The 24,166-nt window shown below is 43.0% G+C and overlaps 1 protein-coding gene across 1 annotated transcript; it reads right to left on the bottom strand.

Annotated features, from left to right (window-relative positions):
• Window positions 1-254: 254 nt before the first annotated feature.
• Window positions 255-22,246, bottom strand: LOC134405594 (vomeronasal type-2 receptor 26-like). Its single transcript, XM_063136835.1, has 5 exons — window positions 21,792-22,246; window positions 16,211-16,502; window positions 14,307-15,170; window positions 3,253-3,379; window positions 255-1,156 (listed from the first exon to the last, which is right to left on the bottom strand). The coding sequence occupies exons 1-5, from the start codon at window positions 22,244-22,246 to the stop codon at window positions 255-257; spliced, it is 2,640 nt and encodes an 879-aa protein (XP_062992905.1).
• Window positions 22,247-24,166: the final 1,920 nt, after the last annotated feature.

Genomic DNA, 24,166 nt, shown 5'->3' with positions numbered 1-24,166 from the left:
TAATAATTTTTAATGGCACCAGAGCTAGTCTCTCAATCCATGTCTGCACAGTGGTGCTTCCTTACCCTGCTAACAACACTCCTCCATTATCCACAATAATGGAGGCGCGGACCAGGTCATCAGGCACTCACTGAGATGCAAAGAAGCTCACAAACCACTGAGAGCAGGGAGCATGCATTGGTGGAGGCTTCACAAGCATCTATCAAAGCCAACAAGGGTGAGTTCACCCATCCCTACTTAGAACAGGGCATATTTCAGGATATCTTTCTGATTAGCTGTTCCCTGTTGTTCAGCTCAGGCCTCAACATAATGATGAAACATTTGGGCAAATAGATACAACCCAGCAACCCAGCACTTGAGGCTATGATAGAAAAGATCTCCACGGCTACCATGTATTTTCCCTTGGTGCTCAGATAAGTGGGAACAAAGGATAACCACACACTGCAAAAGACCAACATGCTGAAAGTGATAAACTTGGCTTCGTTGAAACTGTCTGGTAACTTCCTGGCAAGGAAAGCTACTGTCAAGCTCAACATTGCCAGGAAGCCCATGTAGCCCAGGACACAGTAAAACAGAGCCACGGCACCGTCATTACATTCCAGTACAATTTCTTCAGTCCCTGAGTGCATGTCCTCATCTAGGAATGGGGCAGAGGTTGCCAGCCACCCAGTACAGATGCCTACTTGGTTGAGGGAGAAGGAAACCACAATGGAGCTGGCCAGCTCCTTCCCCAACCACTTCCTGATCCTGGATCCAGGCCTGGTGGCCATGAAAGCCAGAACTACCATGATGGTTTTTGCCAGCACACATGAAATAGCCACTGAGAAGATGAGGCCAAAGGCTGTTTGGCGGAGGAGACATGTCACCTTCTGAGGACGACCAATGAATAGCAATGCACAAAGGAAACAGAGCAGGAGGGAGATGAGGAGAGTGTAGGTGAGGTTCCGGTTATTGGCTATGACTATGGGAGTATCGTGGTGTTTCATAAATGTCCCCAGCACCAGAGCTGTTGTAAAAGAAAAGGTAATAGCAAATAAGGCTAAACTAAACCCCAAAGGTTCTCTATAAGACAAGAAAGTTATTCTCTTCAAAATGCAGAAGTCTTGCTTTTTGCTTGGATAGTCTTTGGCTGAGCATTTCACACAGTCATTTGCATCTGAAAAACGAAAAGAGTGGGTCTTCAGTTCAGATGTAAACCAACTTAAATATGCTATGTATTTTCATTTGTATTTGAAAATTCTCTTCTCCCACACATAAAAAAAATATCCATGAAAATCAATGGTTATTGTCACTACTCATGATATGACATAAGACAGGGGCTCCTTTAAAACTATGGCCTGCTTCACACAATCATGGTGGGGTAAATAAACCACAGTGGCTTATTTCCCTTGCTTCAAATGTCAGTTATTTGGTGGGGGGAATTGCATAATTACGCTCCCTGGAGTAGCTTGCCATACCATTCAAACTCAGACCTTAGCTAGACCTACATGTTATCCCATGATGGAGGAAGGAAGATCTCGTGTTGTATTTAATGCGAGATCCCTCCTCCAGTTACACGTGACACACAATGATGTCAGAAGAAGAGGTGTCACGCCCACTTTTTTAAATTAAAGGGGAAGCAGCGCACGAACGCTCATGCTCAAAATGAAAGTTATTTTTTTAATTTAAATTACTTTCCCCGCTCCCCCCACCCTTCCCTCAATGGGTGAGGAATTGTGCGGAGGTGGGTCAACCAGCGGCAGCCCGCCACATGTTCCGTGGTCTCAGGGTCAGCCCGGGGCCACAGGAAAACCAGGGCCAATGGGGAGGGCAATATCCCAGTGCAAGGAGGGATCATCCCTCCCTGATATCAGGATTCCCTGTGCATCATGTGGACACACAGGGACAATCCTGGAGACCGCCCCGGGATAAAGCCCCATCCAGCTATGGCCTCAGCAACAGGTGGCATATTGCTGTGGTTAACATGCCACCTCAGGGCCCTAAAACAGCCCATGGATTCTGAGTTATTTTTTCGCCAGCCTCACTGTGTTCACGCAATGGCGTCAAGTGTAATTATGCAAATTCTCCAAGCATGAGACAGGCATGCTTAGAGGGGGGAATTAGCCGCTGTCACTTATTTCCCCCAACATGATTGTGTGATTGGACTTTTGTCTTGTGCTTTAAGGATGAAAGACATAGACAATAAAGGAATGCTCCATATCTCTTTCACAACCAATGTGAAAGAATTGGGATGGTGGGTGAGGTGGTTTGCTTGACAAAGCTGCCCATGGCGTTCATGTTGGAATGGAGGGAAGAGAAAAATGGGGGGAAAGGGGGAGAACCCACTACCCTCCTAGAAATTTCTAGATCCCGAAGGCAGTAGTGGCAGTTGGAGTCATGGGCATCATGGGCACAAGCTACTGAGATCAGTGATATGAATCAGCTACTCAGTAACCATCCATTTGTATAGTGATTATTGCAACATCTTCCAAGTCTGGTTCTCAACCAATATATATGGATGAAATATTCCTTACCCTGTTATTACCCTGTGGCTATTGGTGTTTTTGTCTAGCGAACTGCCTGATTGGGTAATCCTTTTAATATTTGAAAGGTGTATTCTAACTTCAGTTATCACCAGAACTACCCATCAATAGACTACTCAGAATGCTTTTGTCATTGTTATTTGCCGGATTTATTTAGTCCTCCCAATGATCACTGAGGACATTTCTACACAAGGCTAGAAGCCTCCACCCTTACAAAGGCTTCTACTTCCATATTCCTTGCAGGATTAAGATCAAGTTCTTTTCACATGGTTTTATTTGAATGTTTTCTTTCTCGGCAAGTTCTATATGTTTCAATACAAACCCACTAGACGGGCTAAGATATAGTTGCATTATAGCGGGTATCCGGAAATTCACTGTATAAGTTACCATGCTTCGAAGTGTGATAAAAATCTCTTCTCAAATTGACTGTTGAGAAATAAACTGTTATAATGTCCAGAAAGCATTGGAAGGTCCCTGGAGGTGAGTGGTGTTGTGTAAAATGTAAGTGACCAACCACAAGCACACAATGAAAGTCTCATGAAGAAATGCTCAAAGACATCCAGTCCGAGATGCCTGCCAGATTCTTTCCATTTTTATAGCTTCATTCCAGGCCCTCCTTACATAACATTTTGATCAATATTGAAGAAAACTCTGATGCATGGATAATTTAATATGTTTGTCTCAATTACAATTATTCTGCTTTTATAAAACTGTGCAGTATACTTCTTACCCTCCTGGTTTGAAATCTTCCCTTCTGGACATGGGATGCAATCATAGCAGCAAAAGGGTTCACCCTCCTTGATTTTCTTGTGAGAACCAGGTTGGCAACTCACAGTACACTGAGAAAGAGGCCGGGACTATTTGAAAAATAAAAGAAATATTATAATGAAAGAATAAGGACCTTGAAATCCATAATCTTTGAAGCCCTTTTCTGTATTTTACTGAAGAGACTCTGGGCAGAATTCCTTTTTAAGTAGGCATCAAATCTTTCAAGTGTTGCATTGCTCATCAATTTCACTGACGCCTTCCCAACGTTTTAGATATTTTTTTATTAATATTTTAAATCATTTTTATTTTGTTGAATTTTTTAAAATAAAAAAAATATTTAATGTGGAGTACTTGGTATGCTACAATCTTTTGTGACTTTTCTTTATTGTAACAATGGATTACTTGCCATTGGTGAAACTATTAACAATAACTAAATTAAATGAAAGGAATTCATAAGAGACATATTTTTCTCTTCCTGCACCTGATTGTAGCAATGGAGGAATTAGCTTTAGGTTACATAGATACCAATATCACTAGATTCCTCATGAAAGAATCTCCCAGAACCATTATGCTCTTCCTAAGATCCACAGAGATGGATTTCCACTTCATTGTAGACCAATTATTTCAGGCTTAGGCTCTTTGTTAGAACCATTAGCTCAATATATAAACTCCTTTCTCTTGCTGCTATTACTTCTTCAACATCTTGCATTAAAGATACTGGACATTTTATTCAACAGGTCAAGAATTTTAGTATGGAGCCTACCATGTGTTTGATTACCATGGGTGCCAGATCTACTTTACAAGATGTACTGAATTCTCGCTCTGTATAAAATCCTCCCACCCATTCTCTTATGCATTTACTTGATATCATTTCAGAACATAATTATTTTCTATGTGATAGTCAGTTTTTTTCCTACGAATTAAAGGAGTGGCCATGGGTAGCCCGGTTGCCCATAGTATTAATGATCTTTTTATGTCAGAATTAGAAAATTCTACTATTCTGAATGCATCCATCAATTCATACAAGAAGTACTTGTATGGAGCATAAATAGATGATATCTTTGTTGTGTTCACACAAATTATTGAAGTCTACCATTTCACCCACTTTGGATTACATCCATTGATGATAATCTTAAATTTACATGCTGAATTTTCTGCAAATTATCTTCTACAGATAGTATGGTTTATGCTAACAATGGGAAGATCTCTAGAATTTTGGTCTCTAAAACCTTTCTCAATGAATCAAGCACATTATCTGGCATTTGGTTCACTTCAGGATGTACCAGGCTGCAATAGCTCTCCACTCAAGGGATCTTGCAGGACTTCTAATTTATTACAGACTTGTTCAAAACGTTAGAAGTATAGTCTCCAAGTTATCTTTTATGGATATTGTCATTTATGCTAACTGGGAAAATCTCTAGAATTTTGGTCTCTAGAATTTAAGCATCTTTCTCAGTGAATTGAACACATTATCTACAAGTACTGACATTTGGTCTGAGATATACACAGGCTACAATAGATCTCCAACTGAGGGATTTCACAGGACCTCTAAGTTATGTGACAGACTTGTTCAAAGATTAGAAATATAACTATCTTCACATTAAAAATTCTTGCAAGAATTTCTTGGTAAACAAAGTTATTGGAAGAGCAGAACTATGTGGCTCCTCATTAATTTCATCAACTCACACATTATCCTTCCTTTCTATGTGTTTATTCATTTAACAAAAAGGCTACAGTTTACAAAACAACAATAAGGCTCTACAGTTTTCAACCAAGCACCAAAAAGCAGGGAAATTGTGTATCAATGCTAACAAGCTTTAACACCACATCCTCCCTAAGGAAGCAGAAAGAGCAAATGAAATTCTTATTCTCCTGAAGCAGATAAACCATGAGGACAGGATGGAGAATATGATATTGGGGGGATGACTCTGGGCTTGTGGAAAACTGCAAAACAACTTAGGGCTACCTAGTTCTTTTTCATGAAAGCATCTCCTCATGTTGAGAGTTGCATCCCATCATATCTGAGAGCTCCAAGTTGGCAGAGGCTATTCTAGAGCAAGAGCAGGCAGAATGTAGATCTCCAGATGTTTTGGAGTTCAAGTCATAAAAGTAGGGGTGTGCACGGACCCCCCGCTCCGCTTCACTTGCAGATCCGCCATTTTTCGGATCGGGCCGCTCCGCCCCGCCCCCGCTCCGCCCACTTCCGCTCCGCTCCGCCCGGAGCTCCGGATCCGGATCCGGAGCTCCGTTTCCGGATCCGGAGCTCCGTTTCCCCCCCCATAGGCTTGCATTGAAAGCTAAAAAATTATACAACTTTTTTTCTGTGAAAGTTAGAAACCTCATGTTTGGCACCATGACACCTCATGGGGATATACACACGCATGCCAAGTTTCAAAGCAATCCCATCATCCCCTGATTTTTGGCGAATTTTTGAAAATCGGGCACCCCACACACAACATCCCTGCGAGGTGGGCAGGGGAGGAGGGAGGGAAGGCAGGCAGGCATGCAGCTGGCATTTCTGGGGGCATAAGGAAGTGAGCCAAGGATAAGCCAGTAATGCATATAAAATGGAATAAATCAATCAATAAACAAAGGAGGGGTGGAATTAAAAGAAGCAGTGTTGCTCAATAAACAGCAAGAAGAATTTTTTTAAAAAGGCTATATCTGTCTTTTACCAGCAATAGGGGGACGTGCCCGGGGGAGGGGGAAGTAGCTGCCAGTTCAAGACAATGACAGCCACCAACAGCTCTGAGAAGAAGTAAAACGCTCACTTCAACTCATAACAGGCATTGCTCTACCACTGAAAAGTGACCATTCACTTCAACTCATGATAGGCATTGCTCCACCGTTTTACTCTCTTTGGAAGGCTCTATGGCCTTCCAGTGCAGGAGAGAGTGGGGGCACGTCCATGATGAGATGCCCTAGGGGAGCTCATCCCCTTGCACCACATCGATTCAGTTGTTCACCAAGGTTAGGGTGGGGAGCAGTGCTGTGTTTTTATCTCTTATTCTTGGCTTAGTATATGATTTCAGGTTGTGTTTGTGCATTTGGTGGGGCTACTGTGTTAAAAAACATGGGGAAAAGCCCGTTCAGATGAAGAAAGAGAAGTTTCCCAGAATCCCAAGTTACCTGTTTTGCCTATGCCCTCCTCCAACTTTGGGATCATCATGACCGGGAGCTGACTCTGCCCCTCAGCCCTTTGAAAAAGGTATTTTTCCCGCCGATTTTTTAAAAACTTCTAGCCCGCGACCCGTACGATGCAGAAAGTTGAGAGTGGTCTCAAAATGACCCCCATCCACGACTCTCTGTGCACAAGAATTTTCAGAACGATAGCTTAAACCCCCCCCCCAGTTATCCCCGATTCTTTCCCTCAATGCAATCCTATGGGCGAAAAGCCGAAATGCAGTTTGAGCCGCGCGGTTGACCCGATTTTTAAAAAAATATTGCACGTGAACCACAGCACGCAGAAAGTTGAGAGTGGTCTCAAAATGACCCCCATCCACGACTCTCTGTGCACAAGAATTTTCAGAACGATAGCTTAAACCCCCCCCCCAGTTATCCCCGATTCTTTCCCTCAATGCAATCCTATGGGCGAAAAGCCGAAACGCAGTTTGAGCCGCGCGGTTGACCCGATTTTTACAAAAATATTGCACGTGAACCACAGCACGCAGAGAGGTGAGAGTGGTCTCAAAATGACCCCCATCCACGACTCTCTGAGCACAAGAATTTCCAGAGCGATAGCTTCAAAAACAAAATAGTTATGCGCGATTATTTGCCGCAATGCAATCCTATGGCGAAATGTTTTCAAGATGGCGACCGGAGCGCTCCGCCTGAACTCGGAGCTCCGAAAAATGGTCGCTTCTCTTCGCCTTGCTTCTAGGGGGTCCACGGTCCGCTCCTACTCCGCCTCTGGGTAAGGCGGAGCAGGCCAATCCGCTACTGCTTCTACGCTCCTAATCGGAGCGGAGCACATCCCTACATAAAAGTCCCTACCAGCATGGGCAGTGATCAGGAATGCAGATGTTGATATCTAAAACATAAGGATAGATCTATTTGCTGCCCACATCTGTTCTAAAATATTATGTTTTCCAGCATCAAGGAACTCTAAAAGAGAGCATCAGTTTAAAGAGGCTGTTTTAAACCAAATGAAGAAACAATGAATGAATCTTGAAAACCTAATCCAGACAGTTCTTCATATTTTAAAATTAGTTTTCAACTCAAGGCATAGGTTTTCTGTTTATTGAATAACAGGTATTAGGGCTGTGCTCTGCTCCATTTCAGTTCCCTGAAATCTGGAGCAAAGTGACTCGATTCACCTCCACAGGTGGATCCGAATCGCATCAGGGAAGCTGTGGTTCACCTCAATATGGAGCTCCGAATGCAGGTAAGTGGGGAGGATGCTCACCTGGCAGTGGCACCACAGTCTGTGTAGTGACAGTGGCGAAGCCAGGTAAGGGGGCAGGGGAGAGGGGGGCTTACTTGTGTCCGTCGCAGTCCGGCAGTGGCTTCAACTGACGCCCAGGCCTCAAAGAAGAAGTAGGCCATGGCCTGCTTCTGCTTTGAGGCCTGGACCTCAGTTGAAGCGGCTGCTGGACTGTGACGGACGCAGGTAAGTGGGCAGGGAAGGGGGGATTACCTGGCTCCACCACCACAGTCTGTGCAGTGATGGCGGCAGAGCCAGGTAAGGGGGCAGGGGGAGGGGGCTTACCTGCCTCCGTTGTGGTCCTGCGGTGGCTTCAACTGAGGACCGCAATGGATGCAGGTAAGTAGGGGGAGGGGGCTTACCTGGCTCTGCCGCTGCCACCACAGTCTGTGCAGCGATGGCGGCAGAGCCATGTAAGGGGGCAGGAGGAGGGGGGCTTATTTGGCCCCCATTTTGTCCCCCCTTCTCCACTTACCAGCTTCTGCCATCTGCCGTGGAGGCAAGTAAGTGGGGAAGTGGGGCAAAATCTTGATCTGGCCCTCTGGATCTCACTCTGCAGAGCGGGTGTGTGTGTGTGTGTGGTCGGATCCACCCAAAGCAGATTGGGCCTGATCCGGAAGTTCTGGATCAGGCCACAAAGTGTTTCGGGGGGTCCATACACAATCCTATCAGATATATGTTATTGGGTTACTAACAGAGGATTTTTCTTACATGTTCAGCAGTGTGAGATCAAAGGCAGAGCTAGCACCTAAAACTTTCATGGGTAAAGATTATTTTAAAATTAATTATGAAAATGATTTTTGTCTTCCTTATTACACATAATGCTGCTCAGGAGCCAATTGCCTGGGTCAGAGAAACTGGGCTTGGGAAAAGATAGCCCAAAATAGTCTCAAAGCCAAGAGAAAATATAATCTAAACAAGAAAAGGGGACTCTTTTTCTCTCTAAAGGGAGGCAAGAACCAGACTGCGTCAGCCTTTTTTAGTTTCGAACCTTAACTAAGGACGCACATCTTACATTATTGTACATTAAATCAGGACAGTTGCTCATTGGAGTCTACCTGATTAAACCAGCCATGCCATGATATGGCATCTTCATCAATGGTGAATGCTTGACCTAGGGGAGCCACAGGATCCATCATCCCCACTTTCACCCTGTGAAATGAATGGTTGGAAAAGATAATCCAATTGATCACATCCAATCCAGCAACTAGCTCTCCATTCTGGTTGAAGGAAACTTTGTCCCCAGCACTGTTGTTAAATGAGACACATTTTAGAAAAGGTTGGAGCTAGAATAAAAAAAAAGAAGATGCACAAGTTTAGAAGAGGGCATTTTTGGACCTTTATGGGCCAAAATGGACATAACTTGAAATCAGTATCTCTCATCCACATCATTTTTTCATCTTTACTTTAGAATAAGTTCTCCAATATGGCTCTTAAAAGCCCCCTACCCCACGCTTTGATCCAGATCAGCCCTCCTGCACCTTCTGTAGAGTAGAAATGTGGTTGGTGAAGTGCAGCTGGTAGATACATATCTGAAGTAAGGTCTGTTTTGGCATGCATACTGAAATCCAATGGCACCAGAAAAAGGATGTTCTGGCTGGGTTATTTTTCACCTAGGAGAAAGCAATGTCCAACCATAGGATGAATAGCTCCTTGGGTGAGGAGTGCCTTTGGCAACCCCTCCTCTTAGCAATCAGTTTTGCAGAGCCATGAAGAGGATTTAAGGGGCCTGCTGCAGGTGTGATGTTCATTGACATTGCTCAAAACTTGGCATGTGCTCCACTCCTATTTGGATCCCTGAATCAGGAGCGGAGCGACCCAACCCAAATCTGCTAAAGGAGGATTCAAATTGGGTCGGGGAGCTGTGGATTGAGGTGAAGCGGTTTGCCTCGATCTGGAGCTCCAGATGCAGGTAAGTGGGGGGGGGGGGCTTATGTGGTGCCGCTGCAGTCTGTGCTGTGACGGCAGCAGAGTCAGGTAAGAGGGCAGGGGGGAGAAGGGCTTACCTGCCTCCTTTGCGGTCCAATGCCAGCTTCAACTGAGGCCCAGGTCTCAAGCTTGAAGCAGGCTGTGGCCTCTTCCAGCTTGAGGCCTGGGCCTCAGTTGAAGCTGGCACCTTACCATGACAGAGGCAGGTAAGTGGGGTGAGGGGGCTTACCTGGCTCCACCACCGTCGCCGCAGTCTATGCAGCAACGGCAGCTGAGCCAGGTAAGGAGGCAGGGGGAGGAGGGTTTACTTGCCTCCATTGCGGTATGGCGCCAGCTTCAACTGAGGCCCAGGCCTCAAGCTGGAAGCAGTCCATGCAGCGACAGCGGCAATGGAGACAGGTAAGGGAGCAGGGGGGAGGGGTGCTTACTTGGTGGTGCTGGTGCTGCTGTCCATGCGGCGGCACTGGCGCCATGTAAGTGGGGGAGGGGGGCTTACCTCCTTCTCACTGGCCTTCCTTCTTCTCACATCAGTCCGTTGGTTTCTGTTCACCACTCTGCTGCTAAGATCATCTTCTTGGCTCGCCGCTCTGACCATGTAACTCCACTTCTGAAATCTCTTCATTGGCTTCCAATTCACTTCAGAATCCAATATAAACTTCTCCTGTTGACCTACAAAGCTTTTCACTGTCTAGCTCCTTCCTATCTCTCCTCTCTCATCTCACACTATTGCCCTGCTCGTGCTCTTCGCTCCTCTGATGCCATGTTTCTCACCTGCCTAAGGGCCTCTACTTCCCTTACTCAGCTTCGTCCATTTTCTTCTGCTGCCCCTTATGCCTGGAATGCTCTTCCAGAACATTTGAGAACTACAAGTTCAACCGCAGCTTTTAAAGCTTGTTCTGACTTTATACTGTTAGTTTTACCCTACCCTGTGCCTGTTTGCTTTCTCTTCCCCTCCTTATTGTTTTATTATGGTTTTATTAGAATGTAAGCCTATGCGGCAGGGTCTTGCTATTTACTGTTTTACTCTGTACAGCACTATGTACATTGATGGTGCTATATAAAATAATAATAATAATAATAATAATAATAATAATAATAATAATAATAATAATAACCAGCCACCACCACTGTCCATGCAACTGCAGACGGCGGAGCCAGGTAAAGGGGGAGGGGGACTTATTCACCCCCCATTTTGTCCCCCCTTCCCCACTTACCTGCTTCCGCCGCCCGCCGCAGAGGTAAGTAAGTGGGGGAGGGGGCAAAATGGGGGCCGAATCTTGATCCGGCCCTTCGGATCTTGCTCCACGGAGCGGAGCGGAGGAGGGTAGGATCCACCCGAAGCAGTTCGAGCTTGATCTGGAAGTTCTGGATCAGGCCACAAAGCGGTTCGAAGGGCCTGTGCACACCCCTACTCAAAACCTTGATCTCTCAGCCACTGTGATTCAGTTTGCACAAACCAAAGCCTAAAATGCCACATTCTGAGTAGGGGTAATGCACTATGCAACAGAGCAAAATTTTCACAATTTTTACTGATTATGCACACACACACACACACACACACACAAACACGTGTGTGTGTGTGTGTGTGTTTTCCAGGTGTTCTTAGGTTTTGGTAAGTATTCTTTATTTTAGAATATCAATTTTTTAATTTTTGAAAATAATGGAGATACATTATAAATTATAAATAAAAAGAGTATCCAGCTGACCTCTTCCAGCTTGCAGATTTATTATTTATATAGTGCTTATAACATTTACATGTATTTGAAGTTCTAAGTTTAGGGATGGTATGTGTGATAAGATGGAGTTTAAGTTCAGGGCTTTCTGTTGTGGTGTGACCCTTTATGAAAAAAGTCCAAAGTGCTATTTTCACACAAAATGGCACTTGCTGAGGGAATGAGCAGCCATGTGCCAGTCACCAATCATCTGTGGACTACAACAGTCTTGAAGCACATGGTGAGCCAGGTCAAGCATCTGGAATTGGTCCGGCAGCTGTTGCATGGTGCAGAGATGGGTGAGTTTACCCATCTCTTGTATGTTGCCTCAAAATAAAGCTGAGTTAGTCTTCTAGAGGAAGTGCTCATCCTCATTCTGTTTTGTGACTTCTAGCTAAGCAGGACAGAGAAGGAGGTGCCCCAGCTGGACTAGAATCTACATAAGGTAGAGAGCTCCCAGAGAGCAAGCAAAGATGAGTTTGTCAGGGGGAGTGTAGTGGAAGAAGAGAGGCTTTGAGTAAATTGAGGAATCTTCCTATTCAAAGTGGACATGTGCTCGCCATATACTCTTGAGTGCTAATAGAAAGGGCATGTCCTGAGAGCTGCTGCTGGGCCTGAAGGGGTGTGGCCTGATTGCTCTCAGCAGCTTAGTGGGCAGGGAGATTCATTCTGTTTCCAGACTCCTAGCTGAGCAGAAAAGAGCAGAGGAGCTGCCCTGGCTGATCTAGAAGGAAGAGACCTCCCAGAGAGCAAGTGATCTGAGCAACTGAACATGGAGAGCAAACAGGTTTTTGTCAGGGAGAGGTCAAAGGGGAGGTCTTTAACATAATTTTGTTCTTGTAAGACACACTCATATAGTAGGGGACTTTGTTGTTCAGCTTCAGAGAGGACAGGACAAAGCACAGGCAATTCCAAATCGGAAAGGCAGAAACAAAACAGATATAGAGACTATGGACAGAAAGGAGTCTGTAGTGGTGGTGACCTTCAAAGTGTATGCAATGTTTGTGTTCCTGCCTGAGATCAACATTGCATACACATGCAACAAGTGCAAGCTGGTTGCACTATTGTAAGAAAAAGTAAGAGTACTTGAGCAGCGAGTGTCCACCCTCCAAGGAATAAGAGAAGTTGAAGAGTTCTTAGACAGAATGGTGGAACTGCAACAGCAACAAGAAGCACAAGAGATTGAAGAGCAACAGCAAGCTGAAGCAGAAGTAGAGCATGCTGTGGTGAGGAAAGCCAATGAAGAGGAAACTCCCTGGAAAAAGTGATAGTTAGAAGCAGCAGAACTAGAATACACTCTGCACCAGTGGAACCATTAGAGTTATGTACCAGCTTTCAGCTACTGGAGGATGACACTGGAGGACAGCCTGCAGAGGAAGAATGACAGCGGACCCCATGCTACAGTGAAAAAGGGGCAGAAAGTTAGTCGACCAAGAAAAAGAGAAGAGAAGTCATTGTGGGAGACTCCCTGCTGCATGGGATTGAAACCTTTAGAATAGTAGACATGTAAGGGGTCTACAAGGTCATCTATTCCAACCCCCTTTTCAATGCAGGCATCAACCTTAAAGCATGCCTGACAGGATGTCCAGCTGCCTCTTAAAGGCCTCTAGTGTGGGAGAGCCCACAACCTCCCTAGGTAATTGGTTCCATTGCCACACTGTTCTAACAGTCAGGAAGATTTTCCTGCTGTCCAGGCAGAATCTGGTGTCCTGTAACTTGAGCCCATTATTCCATGTCCTGCAATCTGGGATGATTGAGAAGAAATGAGGAACATGTTATTGCAAAGATGTATAAATCGTTGTTAAGATATGAGATGGAAGATAAGCAAGTAAAAGACTGTATGATAAAATGGGCACAAAATTTTGGACATAACACCTTAATGGAAGAGTGGGAAAGTATGTGGGCAAAGGGTTTAAAATTTACTTTATGTTCAAGACTTAAAGAGAATTTTTATAAGATGATGTACAGATGGGATATGTCACCTGTAAAATTAGCTAAAATGTATAAGGGTGCCTCAGGAAAATGTTGGAAATCCAAGGAAAAAGAAGGAACTTTTTATCATCTTTGGTGGACTTGTAAAAAAAGCCAAAACGTTTTGGACCCAAATATATTCTTCAATACAAAAAAATATTAAGGACAAATGTAGAAATGAAACCGGAAGCTTTCTTACTCGGATTAATGGAAAAACAACTAAAGCAGAAGGGGGAAGTTTATTTTTGTACATGATAGCGGAAGCAAGCCTGTTATACACACAAAATTGGGAAAAATAAAACAACACCAACAACGGATGAATGGATGTTGAAGATGCTGGAATTGGCAGAGATGGCAAAACTCACAGCGATAATGAGAGAAAGATCAACAACTATGTTTATGTTGGATTGGAAACCTTTGATAGAATATTTGCAAGAGACAGAGAAAAATGATGTATTTGTTTGTTTCCCCTTTAAGATGGGGAAAGAGAGGAAAAGAGGAGGGGGGAAGAAAAGTAGAAGAAATAAACGTGATTGAAGTATTAATTTTAATTAAAGAATTAGAGAAAAATGGAGTATGATTCTGTGAATCCAATGTATGAGATTCAGATAAGTTATAAGAAAGAATTGAAATTCACTTACATATTAATAGTAATTAAGAAGTTAATTAGCATTTCTGGCATGAAGAGGGCCAAGAATATACTTTAACCTTATCCTTAAATGTATTTTAGTGTAGTTATTTTGTGTATACCTTTGTTTGAATGTAATATATGTGGTGTAAAGATTGTGTGTCTGTGATGTTTAAAATACTAAAAAGAAAACTAAAAAAAAAGAGAGAAGAGATCCTGGCCCTCCTCTGTGTGACAACTTTTCAAGTATTTGAAGAGTCCTATCATGTCTCCCCTCAATCTTCTCTTCTCAAGCCTAAACATGCCCAGTTATTATACAGAGCCCTGCCATATCAGGAATTGGAGCCTATTACCTGCCCAAACTGTAGATTCAGAGGTTTTGGTTCCCCTCCATCCATTACTGCACAATGTGCAGCTCCAGGAGACGACATGGCATGATGTAGCGCATGGGCCACCACATGGACAGCATTGTAGATGCTGTAGCTGTGTCCGATTGTGCTCATTTCAAAGAAAGATCCAGGAAGGCTCTCCAGCTTCTCCTGCCCTGTGCAAATGTCTCCATTCACTTCCCCCACAATGCTATCTTGGAATACACAGCCAAAGGCCTGTTGCCAGAAATCCCTGATAAATCTATCTTCTTTGGTGTTAGAAGGGTTTCTGCTCTCAAGAAATTGCTTAAATCCAGGTAGGTCACTCGAGTGGATTCTGAAAGATACAGTGCCATGGAATATTTCTGTATCCCAATTCCTTTGAAGGACAGTTGAAGTAAAATCCATCTGGAATGTTATTATCCATACTTTCCCTTTAGCTTCCTTTGCAATGTCCTCTTTTTCTGAGAGATATGGAAGCCATTGAAAAAATGACATGGAATGAGATTCTGCATAAGCCACTATTACATTGGCTTTGCTGCCCATCACATTATCACGTATTTGTGCCCCCTTTACAAATGCATCATTAATTTTAGTGTCAAAGCTTAATTTGGGGACTCTTTCTATGAAGGCAAAACAGACACTCCTCTTAGAAAACAGTGGAGTGACCACTTGTAGAAATCTTTCTCCATTATCATTATTCATAACAACAATCCCTATCCATGTCCACCTGAAATGGAGAAGCAAAGAGAGAATCCCCTCATACTGAAGAGCTTCCTGAGGAGCCATCTGGTAGAAGGGAAGGCCTGGCGTTTTAGTGTTCATCATGGGAGCAGGGCCGTAGATGAGCTAAGGAGAGATTTTGGGTTGAGGGAAAGGAAATCATAGCAGCACTTATACATATATTTTTAATGTACATACATTTAATGGACATCTGGTTGGGAACAGAATGCTTGGTTAGATAGCAGTCTCATCTAAGAGAATACTGACTATCTTTGGCCATCTATCTAGTTCAAGCATGAAAGCATGCTACATGGTTGCATCCAGGCTTACTCAATTTTAAGAGTTAAACCCATTGATTTCAATGGAACGTAAGGAAATCCTGATTAGCTTATATCCTGTTTATTGCAATGGATCAAAGTTTAGTAAGACTGAGTCCTGTTCCAGTTCATAGTTTAGTAAAAGAGAGGGTTGAGAGCACTGCTTCTGCTTCTGCACATTTGTATGTCTCCACAAAATCTGGTTCCTCAGGCAACTCTGATACTGAATGCCAAACTACAAGCGGCATTATTTCCCACATTTCCAACAACCCACTTTTGCATGGAGGGGATGTGTGTCGGAGGGGGGTTACATGTTGTTCCTTCATACCAGAATTGAAATGGAATGAGGACATATAAATGGAATGAGTACTATCTTCCAGTACACATGCACCAATAGAGCAGATGTCCAGAGAACAGGTACTACAGTTCCTGAAACAACTAAAAACAAGCAGCACTGTTCCTGGGCTGTTTAATCAACTGCTAGTTCTTGTTGGACTAGTGGTCCATTTCATTGGTGTAAGAGAACTAGCAGAGGCACAAAGCCAATATAGGATATTGCTCATTGTAAAATGATATCTGAAAGACAAAGTATTAAGAAGTAGAATGTTTAAACTGCTGAATGTTTTAAATGAGTCTTGTGATACTGTAGAGATGCTCTGCGATTTTAGCTCCAATGAATGAAGCACTTAAACAATAGCAATTGTATTTTGTTATTGATTGAACCATATATCCAGAATATGAAATTTATAAACAATGCACCCATTTTTGCCTCCAGACACCCGAATGGAACTGGAAAGGATAGGGAAGCATGAGTGTTGTGGCAGATTTTCATGACCCCAAATAACCTACCTGTGGAGTCTTATACGTATCCAAGATATTTGCCACGTACAGGGAGATTTCAGAATCCAGTCCCCCAATAACTGCTGTTAATGTATTCCGTACATCACATACATAATTAGGTACAACATTTTCCAGCATAGTCAACAGTAGCATTGTGGCATGATAGGTCTTCCTTGCATTGTCATAGCTGTCATAGATGTGGAAGCCCAAGGTGACATTGGGTAAGATCTCTGGGTTTTCATTGATTTCCTTTACTGCAAATGCCAAGGCCAGGATGTGCTGGTAATGCTTAGGAAATACCCTAAAACAGAAGGTGCATTCTGTAACAGCAGGATATTCCACACATACATTCAGTATTGCCCCTATGTTCCACATCATCATCCTTAGTAGTCTGACATCATTTAAATACTATCCTCTTATGCTAAGAAAAAGATCAAACTATATCAGTGCTCATTTTCAGCATATCACTGTGATTATCATTTCTGGGGAAGGTACCTTTTAATAGAAAGTTCAGTACTGTGAGGCAACATCATTTCAATGTGCTGTTTAACAGCTACAATGACCTTTATCATCTATTTTTTTCCAAAGGCAGTTCTATTGTATCAGAGTCATCTAAGACAATGATGAAATCTATCAGAATAAGAGGGAACAATAGGTTGGGTCCTGATTTACTCATACTCAGATTACACCAATTGAAATTAGTGAGACTGAAGTTAGAGATGACTAATTTAAGTTCCATTAATTTCAATGGTTCTAGTTTGAGTATGAGTAGATCTGGATACAGTGCAATAGGTTTTCATAGCAAGAATGCTGAATATGGTAGATGCAGCATTCATACAGTCACTGTGTGATTGTGCATGCAAAAGTGTTTTTCTGTGGATCAAATGACAATGATAAGGTGGGGCATGAATATATTAATCATTCTTTGGCTCACCAAATAAGGTTTTTAAGAAGTTTCAAAGAAGATAAATTACACAAATAGAAGTGAGAGGGCATATAACAAGGGAGCTTCTTTTCTTCAAAATTCCTTTAATGGTATGTATGTCTATTCTTTATTGCAGTCAAAGAGATGAGATTTAGAAACCTACGTAGAACTTAGGCCATTTCTACACCAGCCCGGTATAGAGGGAGGGATGGAGGAGGATCTTGTGATATCCTGATTGTGAGATCCTCCCCTTAGTGTACATGTGGATGTGACATCCTGGGAGGAAGGAGGGTGTAGCGCCCACTCCCATTTTAAAAATTTATTTTTTAAAAGGAGCTGAGCACATGTACACTTCAACGAAAAGTGAGGGTTTTTTCCAACTCTGAGATGCCACCACCTCACACACAAGGCTTTGACGCGCACACCTCCCTCAGGCTAAGCACCACCAGTTAAATACCTGAGGAAGGGTAAAAAGAAAACTATAACTTTCCCTTATAGCAGAGGGAAAAGGTAAGGAGATTTGGAAAAGACTTTTCTGTGAATATAGCAGGCTGAAGGTTTAATGTAATGTGTTTATTTATGAACTAATAGAGCAGGAGACACAGCCAAACTGACACATGGATTTATGGTTGCAAAATAAAGAAAATGTATATTGTTGTTTACAGTTCTTAGTTCTTTTGAATTATATTCTAATCCTGTCTAATCTTAATAATACTGGTAGTAAGCAATCTAATAATAAAGTTCCTTAGTTCCTATGATCTTATTTTCACTCACTCCTCACACAACTCCTGAAAAGAAATCACTCAGCTAAACACATCTACCCTCCAAACCCAATCACCAGCCCAGCCCCTTCCAGCCCAGGGGGGAGGGAAGAATCTGCCATGAGTGGCCACACCTCCCTTGGTCTTGGGGATGATCCCGAGACCACAGGAAGAATCCAATTTTCAGAGGGATTATTTATCCCTGGGAAAACCCGCACTCATCCCCCCTGCCTCCAGGAGTCCCTGGACTTAGCTGTGACCAGTCCGCATTTTTGGGCTGGTGTAGAAATGGTCATAGACATCCTCAACTAAAAAATACAGTTCTCCAAGGTCAATTGACAGAACCTATCCCCCTACATGAAGTCATTTATAACTTCATCGTTCACAGTGTCTCTAGCAGCAGCAGCAGCAGCAGCAGCAGCAAAAACAACAACCAGAGTGAATATATTGAAGGTATTCTTATCTATCAACAAATATTTAAAATTAAATTGGGCTGGCCTGTCTGGTAACATAACTGATAAGGGAGGAACAGTTTGCTACCCACCACCATTATCAATTTTACAAAATTTTGCAGAACAGTTCATGTTCCTCAGACTCCACTTCTTGATTGTTGTTATATGGTTGTCTGTTCTGAAGCAAAGAAACACTATTCTAGCTTCACAAAGTATTGAGAATGTGGCACATAAAATCAGGCTTTGTAATATTTAACAAAATACAAATTGCTTAAATCAAGAGCTATCTGAAAACCATTTTAATTTTGGAATATCCAAAGAACAAGATGACCACATTGCACATGCCTTAGGAGAAGGACTTGGAAAGAAATAACACAGGGCTTCTGCCTTACTGTAGCAGAATCCTATCCCTTTTGAAAAAGAAAAGGGGGTGACTGCACAATACAGGGAGCTCCTTAAGTGAACTCCTTCATCAAAGTGTTTTGATAACTAAATTCAGGGAGATAAGGAACCAAAGCCCATAATCCTCTTAAAGACAGGAATCTTGAAGTGAAGCTTTACGGCACTGGTCCAAGCACTCACACGCAGTATACTTTTTGTATATTGTTTTTCAATGATTTATGTTATGTTTTAGCCCAGACAGCTTTGGCTATGGGGTGGTATATAAATGCAACAAATGAATAAATAAAAGCCTGTTATTTGTATCTCTTTCCATTAATATAGCTGCATTTGGAACACATTGTGGGATGTGCAAACAAGCTCCTAAAACTATAACTTGGCCAAAATTAAAAGCTGAAGACAATCCCTTAATCTTTAATAGCTGCTGGAACAACCTACACATTTTTTTTAATATATAGTCTTAATTATATTAATGTTTTCTACAGCCTCATCCAGTAATCCCCTGTTCTATAGCTTTATCACTCTCTTATCTTCTTAGCATTCTGATGATACCATAAATGGAAATAAATGAAGAGCAGTCCTTACAAAAATTCCTCTGACAATGCCTGATAGGGTTCTTCAGTGAAGGCTATTTGACTGGAGACGAGGAGACCATAAGAAGTAATGCCACCAATGATGAAGTCTCCTGACTGATGATACTTGTGAAGTGGAGGATCAGGATTTCTGACCCTGCAGTTGTCAATGTCAGCTTTGCATCCCATGCAAGCAAGCAATACCAGCAGAAAGTCTACCATGGTATAGTAGTAGTAGTAGTAGTAGTAGCAGTAGTAGTAGTGTAGTTGTTTGGTTTATTGCATTGACAACCAGTCATTCGCAAAGCAGTTTCCCTATCCCTATCGAAGATACTCTCCCTAACCTTTTAATGTTACTGGTGATATTTATGACATCCTGTGGTATTACTTTTGCAAGTGACGATTGAAACACTACAGTAAATTTGAGAGGCAGCAGAATTAATCACTATCCATTTCATAATTGAAGAGGAGGCTAATTACACAATAATTACTGATGAATGCTTGTTTGTCTGACATGAACATTATTCCCCCAGCAGAACAGAAAGCGAGGGAAGAAATGGCTTGGGATTGGGAAGGCCCACAGAATATATATATATATATATATATATATATATATATATATATATATGTGTGTGTGTGTGTGTGTGTGTGTGTGTGTGTGTGTGTGTGTGTGTGTGTGTGCGTGTGTGTGTGTGTGTGTGTGTCTGGTCTGGAATCAGAGACAAAATGCGTATGTTTCACAGTCTTGAGAAGATGAACCTGATTGATTTAGCCTGCAGTCCTATACACACTTACCTATGAGTGAATCGCCCAGAGAGCTTCGGCTATTGGGTGGTATAGAAATGTAATAAATAACAATAATAAAATAATAATAATAATGAGTAAGTCCCATTGTTTCCAATAGGACTTACTTCAGAGTAGACATGCACAGAATTGTTTTGTTAATCTGTGGGGTGAAAAATAAAATCTTAATGTGCAGTCCTATGCATGTTTACTCAGAAGTCACACCCATGGTTTTTAATGAGGATTATTACCAAGAACCATCTTTATGATTGCAGCCTTAGATAACACACACACAAAAACCCTTAAAAAATAAGCTTGACGTTAGACAACAGTGAGCTCAAACTTAAGAAAACTGGACTTTGACTGGAAGTTTCTGTCCCCTCCTTTCTCCCTATTACACGAAGACGGAGAATGAAAATGGCCTCATGTTTGGGCTTCATGGCTTCAATTTGCTCCTTGAAAACACCTTGTTTTGCATAGAGGGCTGGTACAAATACTGCTTTTCACCCCTTTTCTCTTCTCCATGGGGCGATACATTTTACATTAATCTTGGAGAAGCTGCAAATCCACTTTTAAATACTTTTAAAATACTGCAAATCCACTTTTAAGACAGCTTTAAAGACTAGACTTTTCCGGCAGGCCTACCTAGATGAATGTGAAATCAAGAATTTTTAAGATGTGTTGATTTGTTGTACTAATGTTGTTCCCCGTCTTGGTCCAAAGGGAGAGGCGGGTAAGAAATATAAGTTTATTATTATTATTTAGAATGAAGAGATACAAGAATCCAAATCAGCAAAACAAGTATGCACCTCTGCTATAAAGTGGGAATGGATGAAAGGGAATTGATGCGTAAAAGCAAAGATCTGCACTGGCTGCCTGTTACCTACTGAGCCACACACAAGGTTATGTTGTTATCCTACAAAGCCCTAAACAACTTGGGACCAGCATACCTAGTAGACAGACTTCCTTTAAATGCACCTGGATGACAGCTATAATCCTCAAAGGAGGTCCTGCTGGCCATTCCAAAACAAATGGAATGTTTCCATGAAGAGCCTTGGTGATGGGCCTTCTCTGTAGTGGCGCCCAACCTCTGGAAAACCCTCCTTCATGTGGTTCAGGAGACGGAAAATGCAACACCTTTGAAATGCCTTCTGAAACATACCTTTTCATGCAGCCTTTCCCTGGATTTTAACTTGACTGGTTTTATATTGCCTTTTTATTTCATTTTAATTTATTTATTTTAATTTATCAATACTTGTATTTTATGGTATTAATTGTGCACTCAGCTAATGGGCAAAATATAAATAAATAAATAAATAAATAAATAAATAAATAAATAAATAAATGAAAACTGGTATGAATTTGAAAGGTGATTTTTCTCAATTTATTTTGGACAGCAAAGATCACCATCAGCCAATAGCTCTAATTTCCTAGAATATTTCAACACAATCCTGCACTGACTTGCTTCTTGGATGCTTCTCACAAGGAATGCTTTATGGCTCCTGTGTCATTGAGGAACCAATAACAGAGGCTCACTGCAACCTTAGTGGCCTGCGGCAGATTCTAGTGGTACAGAGGTTTACAGTTCATGACTAGAGCAAGGGTGAGGAGGCGGAGACACCATTAAAAGTTGTCAAATGGTTGGAAGTAGGTCATTGACAGGGAGTTCCTCTGTGCTCAAGTAGGTCCTTCCCTTGCCTTCCATTCTGTCCAGTGTCACCTGATTGATGTAGTCGCAGTGCTGGTTCTTGGGACACAGAATGAACTTGCCTGCATAAAGCTGCCATACTTAAAGCAGCTTTGCTAAAGTTAGTCCGATAGACAGTAGTGACTGTGTCCTCATTAACCATCCATGAGTCTGGGACCATGATCACGTCTTCTCCAAAAGCTGGGATCTCCTCTGCTGTACCATTGCCAACAGTCAGAAGGTATGAAGCAAATTCAGATTCACCCTCCAGACTGCACATGTAGAGAGTAAGTTGGCATTTGACAACATTGTTCCAGGCATTGGATTTCTTCACCAACTGGCCAGGGCAACATGTGGGACGATGGCCTAAAATCACAGCCAAATACAATAGTGTGAATGGGCTGACGTTGTTCATGAGCTCCTTCAGCAGCCTGTCTATTGAGTCAATAGCAAAGCAGTTAGGCATCAGTACTAGGGGTGTGCACGGACCCCCTAATCCGCTTCGTGGCCCGATCTGGAAAATCTTACCGATCCTCTTCGCGCCGCTCCGCCTGTCTCCCACTCCACTCCGTGGAGCGAGATCCGACTTTGCCGCCATCACTACATGGATGGCGGCAGCAGCAGCAGCGCAAAATAAGCCAATCCCCCCTGCCCCCTTACCTGCATCCATCATGGGCTTCAACTGAGGGCCCGGTTGAAGCCGGAAGAGGCCTCAGCCTTTACTTCCGCCTTCAACCAGGGCCTCAATTGAAGCCCACGACGAAGACAGGTAAGCATCCCTCCTCCCTGCTCCTTTACCTGGTGCCGCCGCCACTGCCACTGCCACATAGATGGCACCACCGGCGGTGCCAGGTAGGCCAGCCCCCCGCCCTGCCCCCTTACCTGCCTCCATCACAGGCTTCAATTGAGGCCCCAGTTGAAGCCGGAAGAGGCCTCAGCCTTCACTTCCGCCTTCAACCGGGGCCTCAATTGAAGCCCGCGACGGAGGCAGGTAAGCGTCCTTCCTCCCTGCTCCCTTACCTGGTGCCGCTGCCGCCGCCACCGCTGCATGGATGGCAGCGCCGGCAGTGCCAGATGAGTCCCCTTCTCCCCCCACTTACCTGCAGGCGAAGCTCCGGATTGAGGCGATCCTCTTCGCCTCGATCCGCAGCCCCCCCTGACTCTCTTCACCCCCCTTTTCCGGAGGCGAATTAGGCAGCCTCGCTCCTGCTTCTCTGAACCGAAGAGAAGCGGAGCACATCCCTAATCAGTACTTCATCCCAGATGACAACGTCAGCTGGTTTGAAATACCGACTAGTGCAAGGCTGGCCAGAATTTCACTGTTACCTAAGGCCGTTGGGTCCTCTGAACAGGCACTCTACTTGAGGTGGGCATGGCAGTATCCCAGATGGAGCGCAAACTTCTTTTCTTGAAAATTGTTTGAGAAGCAAATGTTCCATGCTTCCTTGAACTACGGCCTCATCTACACCAAGCAGGATATTGCGCTATGAAAGTGGAATGAAAAGGATATCTAAAAGGCAGGAGCCACACTACTGATTTATAGTGGTATTGAAGTGCATTGACAACTGTTGGGGCCCACTGACACAGACCATATACCACTTTCATACTGCTATATCCTGCTTGGTGTAGATGAGGTGTACAATTTGAGTATTTTTGAGAATTTCAATACAGTGATATGTATTGTTTCTATTGAAATCATTTACGCATTTCATGTGAATGCATGTCCTCTTTTGTCCTCGTTTTTTGTGTGATGCATGCCTTTCTTCTTCCTTTTTGCAGTTTCATGATCTCTAAGTTGCCAGCCTACTCAGAAAGGGACTGCAACTCAGTACTGGATGTCATTTCCTATCCCTTACCTTTGTTTTTTATTTTCCTTTATCTTCAATTTTGTTAGCAAAGTTGTTCCTGCTCTAGCATCTTAAGAGAAGAGAGATTTTGCTTGCAAAAGTTGCCCCCTTCCATAATTGAAATGCTTCCTTGCAACTTTTCTGGAGCTGCACTTCTGGGTCTGAAAACTTGGCATATAAGCAGCTCCAAATGATGTTAGTTTCCACCACCACCACCCGATAGGAGTTTCCAGGGCCAGCCCTACCATGAGGCAGAGTGAAGTGACTGACTCAGGCAGCACATGCTGGGGGGCTGTGGTGGCACTCTCAAGACTGAAATTATACAGTGACTGGGGAGCAAGGTGCCATCTTGTCATTTGTCTCAGGCACCAAAATGTCTCATGGTCAGCCCTGAATGTTTCTTCCTATTTCTTTTATATTTTCCTTTATGATATTTGTTATATTTATTCTCATATGAGACTTCACTACATTATTTTTAAACACTCTCGTCAACTTCCATCCTATTAGTTTTTCCTGGATCTTCTACCCTGGACACACGG

Source organism: Elgaria multicarinata, chromosome 11, assembly GCF_023053635.1.
Source record: "Elgaria multicarinata webbii isolate HBS135686 ecotype San Diego chromosome 11, rElgMul1.1.pri, whole genome shotgun sequence".
Taxonomy (NCBI): Eukaryota; Metazoa; Chordata; class Lepidosauria; order Squamata; family Anguidae; genus Elgaria; species Elgaria multicarinata.
Note: the sequence above shows the minus strand (reverse complement) of the source record. Positions and strands in the feature narration are given on the sequence as shown.

Bases quoted from the DNA above. Each gene is read 5' to 3' on its own strand.
- LOC134405594 (XM_063136835.1), bottom strand. From the start codon at position 22,246: ATGCCTAACTGCTTTGCTATTGACTCAATAGACAGGCTGCTGAAGGAG. The intron at 3,380-14,306 runs GTAATAGGCTCC...TTTTTCAAATAG, and splicing joins TGAATCTACAGTTTGGGCAG to TCCCGGCCTCTTTCTCAGTG. The intron at 1,157-3,252 runs GTAAGAAGTATA...TTCGTTTTTCAG, and splicing joins GAAGATTTCAAACCAGGAGG to ATGCAAATGACTGTGTGAAA.